A 14,491-nucleotide genomic window follows, 5' to 3' on the forward strand; every position below is an offset into this window, starting at 1 on the left:
GTGACTGACTCAAATAAACAAACATACACGTGTAGACACTAACTAGTAGCAGATAATTACAAGCATGTGCACTGCATAGGCACATGCAAAAAAAAGCGAAGTGCAGAGTAGAGACTTACTAAGCCAGCCCCATATAACATACGAGTGAAGGACCGCCCATCTGGCCTGGAAGAAAGAAATCATAAAGTGCAATAATAATGCCAAGATGACTAAAAACGATACATGAGTATATAAATGTATACGTTCGTGAAAGAATGATAAGGGAGCAAAAGTAGCAGAAATGGCGATGCTAAAGATACAAAAATAAACAAGGGGAAATACGACGGAATTAGGATAGGACAGGGAGAACTATGATTTGACAAAAGATTAGTACATAGTTGCAAAAAATGAAATCAATAAACGATATATATATATATATATATATATTTACATCGATCTCGAAATATATGGAAGATTATTAAAGTGTAATTGTGTCTGATCCATGCGTAAGTTTCTGGGCTTTGTGTTTACTGATTTCCTTTTCAGTTTGTATCTTTTCTGATTCGCTAATTATTATGAGCCGTACAAAAACTTTACTTGACTCTTTGCTTGACAACAGCCTATTGCCATCATTTTGTCTGGGTTATAAAAGTCTATATCTGCTTCAGATTTCAAGCTCGACCATTTCTCAAAATACGACCATATGCGTATAAAATGAAACCAACGTTTTTTTACTAAATATCGTAGTTACTAGTAGTCGCGTTATCCTAATATACTCTTTAAAGATAAGCGACAGGCAAAAAATATATAGAGATATATAGGAAGCAGGAAGAATCGTTCCGACAATATACAGGGTGTCTCAAAATTTTACCTTAATCATACAAGAAACGATAGAGCTTACTAAGTGACAACTGAAACATTTCACAATGGGGGCAAAACTGATACCACAGTTTATTGCCAAAGCTGAAAGCAAAGTGAAAGTTTTTCATTTTAATTGATTTTACCGATGCGGCACTACTCAAATATGTGATTAAGCGATAACAGATACCATGCTCTAAAATAAGAGCTTGCTTCAATGTTTGGCTGGTAGCTAATGAGCGAGAAGGGTCTTGCCTTTATATAGCTGAAATGAAATTGAATGGAGATATATTCAGTAATTTCGTTTTAATGCTAAAAACGTAGACGTACATAGTTTTGGACCTATTACTACTACTTTTGTTTACTTAGCTAACTTGATTTGAGTATGAGATGAAGGCACGGAGTCCTTCACATATGCAGTACTTCCAGCTTCTAAATCAAAACAGCGGTTTTTTACGCAATCATATCTTTCTAATTTATATCTCTAAAAACAGATATGGCCGTTGTTTCTATTCTATTTTTTAACAATAATAATAATAACCGGGGCCATGAGTTTCATCACGAGGAATGCTTCATTTACTAAGCTCTAACATTCCCTACAGAACCGACCTTAAACTCAAGAACACCCTGTGTAATATTTGGGAGCTTGGCAACGACAAATTGGGAAAAGGAATATATGGAGATTAATCCCAAGGACTCACGCATTAACCTAAAATATAGGAAGGAACACTATAATAAACTCCATTAAGTTACATAGGGAAATATCTCGCGTTAGACTGTTCCCATATATCAATAGCAATCAGAGCACGTGCAGCTTTGTACTTAGCTATTTTCAATTCTTTGTTGATTAATTTCGGCTTTTCCTAAAAAAAAGCTTATTCTTAGTGCTCTTCCAACTAGAAGTTTATTGCTATATTTAACTACTGCAGGAGAACAGTACTTTTTGCAGTAACAACGTGGGAAGACGACGAAATTCGTTGCCGTCAATGTGAAAGTTTGTCGAACAACGGAGCGCCAGCGTGGCCACAACGAGAGCCTAGTGAATGTGTAGAAAAATTTTGTGGTAAATGCATACCTAGATGGAAATTAGGTTTTTCTTTCAAGAAGAGATTAGCATAATCTTCATTTGCTACGATGCTTTACGTCACATAATTGAAACGCTACAAAGTTTCTCATTGAGCGCCTAGAGACTATGAGCACACACATTTTTTTGTGGAACTGGGCATTTAACCTGCATCAGGTGGATCTGTTTTGAACGTTACGCCAGTGCAAAACTAAAAACTCTACTACACGCTAGCTCAGAAGATGTATTCAACGCACTACAGCAGCCAAAAGGAATCGTTAGTGTTTTGGTAAACGATTTTATAGTAGTTAGCATCCACATTTGGCCACCATTTTCTCATCTTAGGAATATCTTGTGCACATATATGTATTTAAACAAGCTTAGAAAATCTATATCTCTTATAATGAAGATTAAATTTCACTACTCTATAATGGCGATATTAGCTATTAGAACTAACTTGTTCACATACATAGTAATTTATAAGTAACTTATATTAGAATCCGTACATTGTACGTCTTACTCTCCTTATCACTCTTCCAGAACGATTCAGATCCGAAACACATGACTCGCTTACTAGTGCATCATATACGCAACGACATTAGCTCATTGGCCTTGTTTTTAATCTAGGAAACAACTCCAGTAATAATAATCATCTATAAAGTCCCATAAAAAACGCACATTTCTTTTTTAAAATCCAACACTTTTAGTATTATTTAGATACTTCAGTTGCTGTTATCATTTCTATTAAGTGTGTTAACTAATCGAAGACTCCTTCCAACTTGTACAATACTAATAGGCATCTACCATTCCCGAGTCTTGATGCGAATTTTTTCGAATTCTATGATGCAAAGAAAAGTTAGTCTTCTACGAAATCGCCATATTTGTTTTTTCTCTGATAGCGTTTGTTTAGGTTGGAATCTTCGGAAGAAGGCAGCGATGGCAACGGCGCAGGTTGGGCTGCATAGCCCGAATATGACGGCGTTTGTGGCGCATCCGTTTGAAGGTCCCGACCTGACGGAGGATACAGAATACGGCCGCCATCACTTGTAAACCGTCTGTTTGCAAATTCGGCACGATTTTCACGTCGAAGATCGTCGAAAGAGCGATACCGTACCGGACTACTCTCCGAAGTTTCCCCGTCGGGCGGTAAGGCAGATGATGGTGAAACTGAAAATCAGCAGCACACAAAAACGGAAATGAACTACGAACTGTTGCACTGTTTGATGCTTACGTATCAGATTTGAATCCATTAACTCAAACAGTTCAACAGCAGATAATCGATTATGGATACGCATGAACCGATATAGGACTGACAGCCTCTAAAAACGCCTAAATCTGTAACCGGGTCGGATTAGGAACGTGGCGGTAACTCCAATGTGGCACTATTGTATCATTATCATCATATACTTACGATTAAGAGGGAGCCGCTCCCTTTGTTCGGCTTGACTGTACGATGACGCCGTACGAGACGTGTCTACGTCCCGGACGTCGTGAGTAGGAAAACCAAGTCCAGTATCAGGGGCTGTCTGGATAAAATTTACGGTGTCCTCCGCTGAAAATCTCCCTCTGTTTCTCCTAATACTTGCAGCTAGTGGTGAATTGGGTAGCGACAAAATCATATCCACACATCTGTGCCTATATGACCACTGGATTTAATTAGATGGTACAGGAAAAAATTTAACAAGTAATTTTATAGACATTTTAGCATATTATACATATACATACATATACTGAATGCGTCCATGCTTGAATTCACTGAAAATTTTTAACCAAACCGCAGATATAATTTTGTACCTTTCCCAATATATAAGACACAGCGCAGGCTCCGACAAGCTTGGGAACTGTGCCCCACTTTGGATGTGTCGTTAGGTAACCCGCCTTGACGGCCCATTGGATGGCGATACCCGAGAGAACAGCGAATGGAACACCTGTACAGTCATCCGGGATTGAAACGTGTTGAATGAACAACAATACAAATTGTTATTTCATGGAATGAGCATCAAGAAAAAAGTTGAACATTTCTTTAAACAGTTACTCCAAAATGAGGCACAATTCTTGGCCTAGTTACTTATTACTGTATTAAAATCACTAACCAAAAATGACTGCCCATTTCGGGCAGCAATTGTTCTTTACCTAAGATGGAAATCAATTAGTTTTGAAATGTGTACAGAGCGGCTGCACAAGGAGTAAAGAGAAACTACAGGAAAATGCTTCCGCTAATGTTGGCTTATCCTAAGACCTTGCTGCGGATTCATAGGCAGGTTATTATCGTACATACCTTACGATAAGCACAACTCGATTCCATTCGGCCAATAGTTCAAAGTCAGATGCCATTTTTTTCGTAAAAAATTAAATTAGTAAGGACACTATAGGTAAAACATTAACGCTAAGACAGTAGTAGCAGCGGATACGAATATCAAAGAAAAGCAGATTTGGTCTATCTCAACTGCGTCTATGTTTGAGCAAATGCCAATATCAGTTGCTGCTAGTATCTTAGTGTTCGTGTTTTAACTATAATGTTTTTGGTATATAATTTGGTAGGGTGCATTTTTAAATATAAATAGACTTACACTCCTTGTCGGTGTCAGAAGGCCCTTAGAACGATCGGTTGAGAATTTTTACCTCAGTTTGGTCGTTTATTACCCAAAAATTTTATCATAAGCTCAGAATAACCGACGAATTAACCCAACATGTTAAACAACCCCAACAGAAAATAGCTTAATATATGATCTACCCAAATGCTTCACAAAGCTATTTCAAATAAGCTATGAAAGTACCAATAGTTAAATTGTGCAGCTAACAAATTAAATCATATTTTCATTTTTAACCATTTTTACTCCCATTAATGGTCCATTAGAACGGCCTATATTAACACTACAGTTATAGGCGAAATTGAGAAATAGAGGGAACTTACATCTGTAGTAGAAGCTTTGACGATTGCATTCTTTTAATACGGCGATTTCTTCAGCGGTCAGATTCTAATACGACAAAGAGTAGAGAAATATTAAATTAGACAAGTCATAACAGTAAACGAATATTAACGTTATCTTGTTGATGATTAGAATATTACAATGCGCTTTTATGACGAAATACCTTTAACGGTACTTCAGACATATATTTATTTAAATTATTTAAATATATCGACGCGAAACCCGAAATTCCTATTAGCTAACGAGGTATAGCAGTAGTCGTTGTTATTATTTTTAACTTACATACTGAAAAATTCTGACTCAACAAAACTAACAACATCACAATTACGTGAGAGTATGGTATGACACCCTTGTGACATTTCTACCGGATTATTTGTATTCGGCAAATATTTACATGTTTGTACGGTTATATGTACAACAAATTTGCACATTGCCTAGTGCATTTAGATATATGTCTAATATATGTATGAAACGATTTATCGCTCAAGATTATAACATTTATAATTAAATTGTTTAAAAAAATCCTCTGCTTTTTGCTGCGTAATATTAGTCGTCACTACGAGCATAACGGCTGCGCCGTAAATCGGTAAACGATGCTGTTTCCATTGGCAATGAACAAATTTCGACGGTTCAATAATGTATTAGTTCAAATGTTATTCGTTGTTTGTTGTGGTATAATTCTATAACAGTTTGCCGGCATTATGGCCACCTAGGTTGGAATGTGCTCTCAAGTAATGAATGTGCGCGTTTTTATGTTTTGTAGGTTAATGCAGTCTTCAACATGTACAGCACAATGCCTTATTAATTTTTTCAATACATATTCTCAATCGTAGCTTTACAAAGGAATATAACTACCAAAATTTCTTTGGTTATAACAATGGCAGCAAACAGTGCAAGCTTGCGCAAAGTAGCATCCGATTTTTTGCAACGATAGAAGAAACTTAGCACTGTAATATTCTTCTCGGTTTCACGATAGTTCTCTTTTATGTCGTACACTTATACGCACCTGAAACGGGTTCTGACGTTGGTCTGCCGGTTGTCGGGGCCTACTTTGTGCGGGATATGGGCTTCCGCCGGCTTGATTCATGCCTGGGCCCTCCATAGCTGTTGTTGAGATGAACGCATTGATGTTATCCTTGGCGAGACGGCTGGTTTTGGAGACTCGACTGTGCGCGAAACTCTGCTTGCCAAAAGAGCCTCATGTGCGTTATGCGTAAACAATGCTAAGAAACGCATTGTTTTTGTTTAAAACTAAACCGGAAATCATTAATAAAGTATTGTTTTTATATTATTAATAGCTAGACTAGGTATTAACCGTACAGACCGTCTATGCATTAAAAGTTGACGTTCACTATCATCTAGAAAAGTCTGTACTTACTGCTTTCTGAAATGTCAACAAGATGATCATAATCTAAATACACAGAGCATCTACGTAAAAATAACAAATACAATATCTGTATCTTGCATATGGCCCAATTGACATTTAAAGCCACTATTGATTATTCTACAAGATATTACGTCTGTTGGTTTATATCATCATTTTTAGAAGCAAGAGTGGGTCTTCTATGTCGGATTTGTGACAAATCTCTTGCAGGGGAACCTGCTGATATCTCTTTGGCTGGCTGTGTGAAACATATTAACCAATCAACACGCGTATTTTTACAAAGCACAAACAAATTTGTACTGATAATCGATGTCGCTTAAATATTTTAACAGCTTAAAACATACAAAAAGAGTGTAGCCTTTTAATGATATGTGAATTATATATTTTCGATAAGAATCATCGCTAGCTGGTACGCTCACAGACTTTGCAGTAACAGCCGAGATCTCAATCGTGCCAACTTTGTTTTACACACATTGATTTTTTAGGGTTTGCTTTTTAAATAATAAAGGTATTATATAAAACATGTAGGAATTTGTTTGGTAATTGCGAAAGTCGCAAGTGTTATATAAAGACTTGCGATTTCGTCGCCTTAAGCAAACCAGGCACCCGATGCTCAATCTCAGTAGTATCAGTGCGTCCATTGTTCCTTAATTTCCGTCACCGTAACTGTATCATCCTTTGCAACCATGCAAACGTTTTACTGGTAAGTGTCAGTATATTTGAGAAGTGAGAAAATTTTAAAGTTAGCCAGCTTGTACAAAAAAAAAAAGCGAAAGAAATGAGAAAATTCATCGCATCTTCTATTAACAATTGCCTGAAGTGTGCGCATTCGAACATAATCACTATACGAATATTTCAGTCTCTGCTTGTTTTCTTTCAGTAGCTGTGGCTCCTATAGATTAAATAACATCGCCTTCAACGTCATACTCCATGAAGCTCTTAAAATGTCAGATATCTCCTATTATATGAAGTGACAATATTCGTGTCGCTAGTTTATGAGTGCTTCTAAAACAAAGTAGATATTTGGGCCAAATTGGTTGTATGTGTTGACTTATACATTTCAGAAAAACATGTTTATTCAATGTAATTGCCATTTGATTCAATTACAGTCCCAATTCGAGGTTGAAACCACTCACAAACCGTTTTCGGAACTACATAATAACTATGCGTATTGTTTTTTAATGAGAGTCGCGAGTAAAGTGATACTTCTAATCCAGACTCGCTGAAGCCTCGCCAGACTCAAATACCCTCGCCCAAAGAAAAATATTCGGTAGGCGCAAAGGTAGGCTAAAGATTACAAGATAAAAGCTTAAACCGCAGAACATACCGAATGTAAGAAACCCCATTAAAGTCAGTAAAAAAAAATCGTTAAAGAAGGAAAATCGCCATAGAAAAGGCCATAGATTAAAAATAGTTTTACCTAAAATCCAAATCTAGCACCACAAATGGCTTTTTTATGTATTTTTTATGAGTTTTCAATCCCTTTAGCCTAAGTTTTATTCTTTGTTGAAAGAATTCATGCCTGAAAAAATTCATTTTGATGCTTAAAGCTGCAAAAAGATATTCTCAATTGGTGAAAATAATTTCTGGATGTGTTGAACCAACACTACGCATTCGTAAGAGAGCTTCACAGTTTCAATATCACGGTTACACCAACCGACACCCATGATCGGGTCTGTCGTCTCGCACTTCTCTGAGTAGCTGAGTCTACATAAACCTACTATAGGCCTTCATGCTAGCGTCCTACTTTACATACCATACTTTACCTATCAATAGAATTAGCATTTTCAGCAGAAGTCGCCTCTCCACATGTAGTATATCCTATTAAGCTGTCTATGTTCTACACTACTCTAATACTAATATATTACAACAGCTTTTTTACTGTAAGATAGACATTTTTATTTAAATAATAATAATAATAAGTGATCATCTTAGTTGATATTAATCAAGACCAGAACGTGCTGCTCTTTCTCGCATCGCTGTTATCGACACGCAAAATAAACCTTACCTTGTTCTTGAAACCACCTCGAAGGCAATCTACTTCATTATTCTCTCACCGACAGCTACATTGTGACCACTTTTCGTCAATATTAATTATTAACTATGATTAATAAACCTGCTATTTCCATGTGGGTTAACCCACCTTGGCGTCTCGGAAGCGCCCTGAAGCCGGTTTTTTTTCTCTGCGTTTTCGACACTGGAAGTTCCCCGCATTATTAATCACTTTACAACGTTTTTCGTACGGTTTTTATTTTTCGTTTGCACGTTATAATAGCACGTACCATGTGCTTAGTATCTAAAATATCTAAGCATAATATCTAAAAACTGTATTATCAACCAGCTTTTTCAATCCTATATGTCTGTACGTGCGTGACTTTATCTGTCTGTTTATTACTGGCCTGTGTGGGTGTACGTGTGTGTATGTGGTGTATGCAACCGCATGCCTAATTTGTCTTGGTTATAACTTAATGCATATTTATTCATTCATACATTCATTGCAATTAGGTTTCAGTTTATAAAACTGTTTAACTAAATATGTTCTTGTGTAGCTAGATTTTACTTTAATGTTATTGTCACGACATCTTGTTTGCTCGTCTATTCTCTTCGTTTTTCTTTTCGTTTTTGAACTTATTTCCTGTTCTATTCGCGCTCTCATCCACCTGTATTCTTCAATTCGACGAAAAGGTTCGTTGCCATGGAAATCGTTCCATTAAGAGCCGAATTCTCTCTTAAGCTGTCAAAATCGTGCAAAGCTCAACTTCGACCGTTTCGCCAACCATCTCGTTCATGATAATAATCGCCAGCTCACAATGAATTGACATCTTCCACCAAATTTTCTCGCATCTTCTCCTTATCCTCCTGCACTGCTTCATGATAATATTTGTATTCTATATATTCTAATGTGATTTGACATCGTTCGCTGTGCCTATTTTTTTTTTACCGATCTCCTAATAAATATGTACAATAACATTGGGTTACCTCAATTCATTCTGCTGCACGTTGAGGCAACACTGACGCAGTGAGCACTTTGCACCACTGATCCTACGCACCGTGCTACCGCTGTTGTATATGACGTCAGGTAGGTATTCTTCATTTATTTTTTAATTTTGTTTCCTTCTGCTGCCATCAACTCCCACTCAACTTCTCCTATTATTACTTTTATTATTATCAACATTCGCCAAATCTTCGTGATTTGCTCTATGCAAGCACTTTCGGCAGCATGGAAATAAACCGACATGGTAAGCAATTTTGTTTGGCTTCCCTGTGACTACTACAAATATTCAACATAACCAAGGCTCGTACGAGAAGTATCGCGTGTAACCACACCAGAGTTGGACCGCCTTTTTCCGAATTCACATTTCTCTTTACTTTTGCTTGATCTTCATGTCGCTTGTTTGCCTCCTTTTCGTGCTGTAGGTTTTCTCTACAGATACGCAAAAATTATTATTCCAATCAAGCAGCTCGCTGACAATGCGTGTGACAGTTGAGCGCTATATCCGTTATTCGTTGGTCGTAAGGACGACTTTTTGTTAACGTGAATAGCAATAATTTTTACGATAATTATTCTATTAACGACAGTGTAGCCTCTTTAATAAACCAACAAGCGAATGACAATTCTCTTTAATTAGGCTCTTAATGATATCTTGAATGCAGCTGTAAATGAAAGCATGGACATTCAAGGAGAAACCGTCAACTGAAAGAATTTATGGCACCTGGACGTTATAGCGTATATACGCACTTTTGGCATATTTTTTTACTTGCCAATCCTATGATGCCTGGGTCGGAACCTGCGTAAAATCTTAATAATAACACTAATCTTCTAATGGACGGGAATCAATACAGAGATACAATTATCTATTACGCGACAGTTAGCTTACGCTTCATACAGGGGTCAGATAATCGCTCACAGAACAACATTTATTTTGTCAAATGTGCTGGTGTGACAAATTGAACTGTAAACAAAAATAAACACGCTAGCCTATACGGAAAATTCCTGCAGGGTGAACGCGCTCAAATGTCAAATGCCACTACTTGCCTTATCTCACCCAACTGATGCCGCTACCAACCTTCGCCATTTAGCAGTCCATGGTACTGCGGGATTCGCCTGTTCTGCATCGCATGTTAAGTGTGTTAAGCCTTATCTTTTTGTAACCATCCTCTATCGTTACTTAGGAGTGCCGTAGTTGATGCTTCTCGTTCTTTATTTTTAGCTAAACTAATCAAGTTTCTAGTGCAAAAAAACGATGCCAAATACTGACGTTGTCACGTCCAATCACAAATCGCTTGTTCTTTTCTTGTACCTATGAACAATCACCCCAACTTACTTGAAGATGACTGCTTCTGTCCTTTTTTTGACACCCTTACCTGTAGGCCCAGCCCTTTCGAAAATTATGGTTCGAACGGGTCTTTTTTTTTTTTAATAATTAGTTCCTTGTCTATAATGATCAGCAGCGTAACTTTTTCTATTGGCAGCTTAAGCTGTAGCAACTCACTCCTATGAGTTGTCGCGCCTAGATTTAGACCTGTCATCACTTTGCGTCGTAGCTCCTACGAACAAGCGAATGTAAACCTCCAAAAAATACAAACCACTTGTTGGTAGATTAGATTATCGGAGATAGCAACATCAGTCATATAAAATTCTACCAATTCAACAAACAGGAAGGCGAAATCGTAGACGATCACCGGGATACGGAAACGAATGACTTAGTAAGAATCAAGCAGGTTGCGTAGATGCTGTAGAAATTCGTAGTAGGAGAGGACGCTCTCGCCTCGGTCATTGACCATATATTGCGTAAATAGTTGGCGAATTTGTGAATCCTCTCGGATGACCCGTAGTGGAGGGGTGACCGTATGACGATCGCCAACGTACGACACGAAATCGCGAATCCGTTCAGAGTTCTCGTTCGATAGCTCAGGCAAGCTTGTCTGTGGTCGAAAAAAAACATCAACATTTGTTAGTGTGGTTGCCTTCACTGGGCATCTGCGGTTGTACATAATCAATTGATTGGGCACGAGATAGTTCCCAGTGTCGCCCAGTTTTGTTATTCGGAATGCACTATCTCTTTCTAGGACGCATCATTTGAAAATTTGCCTAGCTATTCCAGTCTTTACCGTCGGCTAATAATGTTTGCTCACACATTCTGTTTTTATTATTGTTGTAATTAAATGTCACCCGTATAAAATACAAAAAGAGTCAAGCTTATTCTCCCAATTTATGTCTGTATGATAACGATGCCTTTCATATCCTAAAAAAGTCAACTGCTGGACAAATATAGTCCTTTATCGATTTACTTTGGGAAGCCATAGATAAAGAAATTACATACGAAAACACGTATCCAGATGCTGTTAGGGCGTGCCAAGAAGTGGGTTGAAGATAAAGGAAAGTACCTCTGATACATTTTTTTTTTCACTTCTAGCTCAGCTAGTTTTTCAATTTTGAAGTCCACTGGATTTACTTATAACACTACTGAAGAAAAATAGTGGCATCCACTAATACGTACCATCGAATCCGGTAGCAGCGAGAACTTTGACACTCCAAATACGTTCTGGAGTAGTTGCGGTGATAGCCTTCCGCCTACATAGACGAACAACGTGTCAATCGTTTCCAGCAAGTACAGTCCATTCTTGTCTACCTTCTCGAACGATAGCTGTAGCCGCGGTGGTAATTGGTCGGGTGGCAACTGCAGATGAAGTGGATATAGCGCCGGATAAATCTGTAATAACAATTTGTCTAGCGGGAGGTTCTTAATCAGCTCCATATCGTATATTCGATCGTCCAGCTTCGTCGATACACCGACACGGAATGCTCGTTGCTTTAGTAACCCGAGCACGTATAGCGGAAGTGTTTTGCAGTTGGGCATAATCATTAGCCCGCCAGCGGTTGAGCGTTGAGTAAGTGAATATGCGTGGCAGAGGTCGCTGGCAGCGTTGATAAGAGCGTCTCTGGCGTCGCTAACCGAACAGCTAAGACTTCTATCAACCGCCATCTTGGCTAGCAAACCAACCACGGCTTCTTGATCGGCCCCTTGCAAGATGTCTGGCAGAAGGGCCGATACCGGTAGACATAACGTATGAACTCGGATTCGCCTTTCGCCTTGCGACGACGTATACAGCACAGCGGCCTGGAATACGGCCGCGTTGTACTCTGTTAAATTTTCCTCGATGCTTACTTGCATAGCATAGCCCGTATCCGGATTGACGGTTGGTAACGACAACAGATCCGTCGACCGGACGAAAAAGTTCCCATGGAACGTGTGCAGCTGGAGACCCTTCGTACAGCGAATCCGCATCACTGACTCAAAACCGACCTTGCGAGTCAAATAGTGGCGCAGCTGACCCGAAAAGCGCTCCACCTGATCGGGCGTTTGCGTAACGTGGAATCGTGAATAATAGTACACATGGCCTGAGGAAAACTTCGAGATGCCTGCTAGAGTCGCCAGATCAGCGAACTGCGAGCTCAGTAGAAAGAGATCGACGCCAATCTGCTGGCCTGAGCAGTCGAGAGCGAGTTTCTTGTAGAAATCGGTCGCTGGATTCAGATTGACGACATCTTTAGCCGAGCGTTCATTCGGGTTCTCCCGCGACTGGAGTGCACCTGGACCCAGATTCGGTAGACAACACTGAAACACTGATACACGGCCTCCAACGGGCGCGAGCAACTTGTAGGCTGCCTGAAGGGCGGCACCCAGACAGTTGCCCCCACCGCCGGACTGAAATTTGACAGCAAAGGACGACGTATAATAAGAAAACAAAATGGCGATCGGATGCACCTATTGAAGACGGACGGCATTTAAACTGCAGAAAAGCACTAGCAGTAATAAATGTTCCTATTTCGACGAGCAATAAATACGAACGCAATTTGTCAAGGTACATGTGAACAGCTCAGCATAAATCTATGCGTTATGTGTAGAATTAAAGAGCTGCCTTATGTTAGCCTTACCTGTGTCTTCCCCAAAGTTAACAGCAATTCCCGGACTTGCTCTCTACATTCGTTTAAATTGCACAAAAGATCTTCTGGTGTTGGAATGAAAACGTCATTCACATCAGTTATCACCTGTAACAACAGCAGGACGGAATTTATCTATATAAATATTTAGTCACTTTGTTCAAAACGACACCAAAGTGTCAAAGATGGCAGTTTCTTAAAATCATCGTAATGAATTATCATCCATGCAATAATTAAGGTATGATCATAATCGTGTGAGAGAAAACTACTGTGCGTCCACAGATTGTGTAAAGAATGCATCTACTGAATCAGGTAGAAGAATGACGCCATATTAGCACTTAAATTGAATTTGATGAAAAAAATTAGGTAAACGAGCCGCTATGATATATCATAGCTAATTTGAACAAAAAAGTAATGTGTACTATTATTTATGCGTTTAAGTAGAGTGTCCAATGTAGCTCAATAAGTACTTTACAGATCCTTTTTAGTCATTTTCTACAACTGCTATTTCGTATAATTGACAATTAAGTTTCATTGAATCAAAGTTTACATTGGAAAACAATGAGTAGATATTAAGAAATAATCTGTGACACAATACGTGAAACAAAAGTTAGTGGCACATCATGGAGATTCGTGCAATCGATCGTATCATGTAACGTTTTATGGCCTTTGTTTATAATAAAAATAATTTTATTACACAGAAAACCTAGTGATCTCTAACAATCTCGATGAACGGGTAGTTGTTTTTAGTGCTTCGTTTACACTTGCATGCCATATCAGTCATGGGTTCCTCCTGCTTCGTCCTGTCAATCTCTATTTCCATAGACATTCTAATAATAATTGCAACATAAGGATGCTTATGTCGACTGTTTATCACATCACGTAGTATTCGCATCTATGTGCAAGAGATGTGAAAGTTCTCTAAGCTACTATTTCTCAACCAGTTACGAGGTCTATTTGCCAATAGTCAGCATGTGCCTAAACCAACTTAACATGCGGTACACTGGCGGCATTATATCATATCGTTCTTTTTCACAGATGGCGCAGGTGAATTTTTCTAACAACGGAGGAGAGTGATGGTTTCAGCAATTCTTCAGCCACTGCCCCACTGAATTCAAGAATGCGGCTTTTAGCATTTTTCGAAAGTTATCAATTCATCACACCAATGAATTTGGTAACAAAGCATCTATCCTTACCAAAAAAGTCGGAACATGTTCCATATTTGAAAGTTGTTTTGCTCTTTGACATCACAGTCCCATGAATCGCAGTATGAGCTTTGATCGAAGTTCAACTCAGCATCTAAAAGTAAAATCGAAACCAACCTCCGTTCC

At 38.6% G+C, this 14,491-nt stretch overlaps 2 protein-coding genes across 2 annotated transcripts in view; both read right to left on the reverse strand.

Moving 5' to 3' along the window:
• Positions 1-2,579: 2,579 nt before the first annotated feature.
• Positions 2,580-6,004, reverse strand: asrij (OCIA domain-containing protein asrij). The gene is made up of 5 exons (XM_022848918.2): positions 5,837-6,004; positions 4,815-4,878; positions 3,695-3,828; positions 3,312-3,546; positions 2,580-3,067 (listed from the first exon to the last, which is right to left on the reverse strand). Exons 1-5 carry the CDS (start codon positions 5,930-5,932, stop codon positions 2,757-2,759), a joined length of 840 nt encoding a protein of 279 aa, XP_022704653.1. The 5' UTR covers positions 5,933-6,004; the 3' UTR covers positions 2,580-2,756.
• A 4,109-nt stretch (positions 6,005-10,113) lies between these two features.
• Positions 10,114-14,491, reverse strand: part of Sec24AB (Protein transport protein Sec24AB) — a 10,218-nt gene continuing 5,840 nt past the window's right edge. The window contains exons 2-4 of the mRNA XM_022848894.2: positions 13,155-13,268; positions 11,716-12,924; positions 10,114-11,140 (exon numbers count right to left, since the gene is read on the reverse strand). Of these exons, the coding sequence (XP_022704629.1) occupies positions 10,919-11,140; positions 11,716-12,924; positions 13,155-13,268 (1,545 nt within the window). The 3' untranslated portion in view covers positions 10,114-10,918. The remainder of the gene's footprint in view (positions 11,141-11,715; positions 12,925-13,154; positions 13,269-14,491) is intronic.

The sequence above is a fragment of the Varroa jacobsoni genome, unplaced genomic scaffold (genome assembly GCF_002532875.2).
Source record: "Varroa jacobsoni isolate VJ856 unplaced genomic scaffold, vjacob_1.0 scaffold_1382, whole genome shotgun sequence".
NCBI lineage: Eukaryota > Metazoa > Arthropoda > Arachnida > Mesostigmata > Varroidae > Varroa > Varroa jacobsoni.

Coding starts and splice junctions, on each gene's coding strand:
- asrij (XM_022848918.2), bottom strand. CDS start 5,932: ATGGAGGGCCCAGGCATGAATCAAGCCGGCGGAAGCCCATATCCCGCA. Junction 4,879..5,836: donor AACGTCAGAACCCGTTTCAG/GTGCGTATAAGT, acceptor TTGTCGTATTAG/AATCTGACCGCTGAAGAAAT. Junction 3,547..3,694: donor TGTCTTATATATTGGGAAAG/GTACAAAATTAT, acceptor AATTAAATCCAG/TGGTCATATAGGCACAGATG.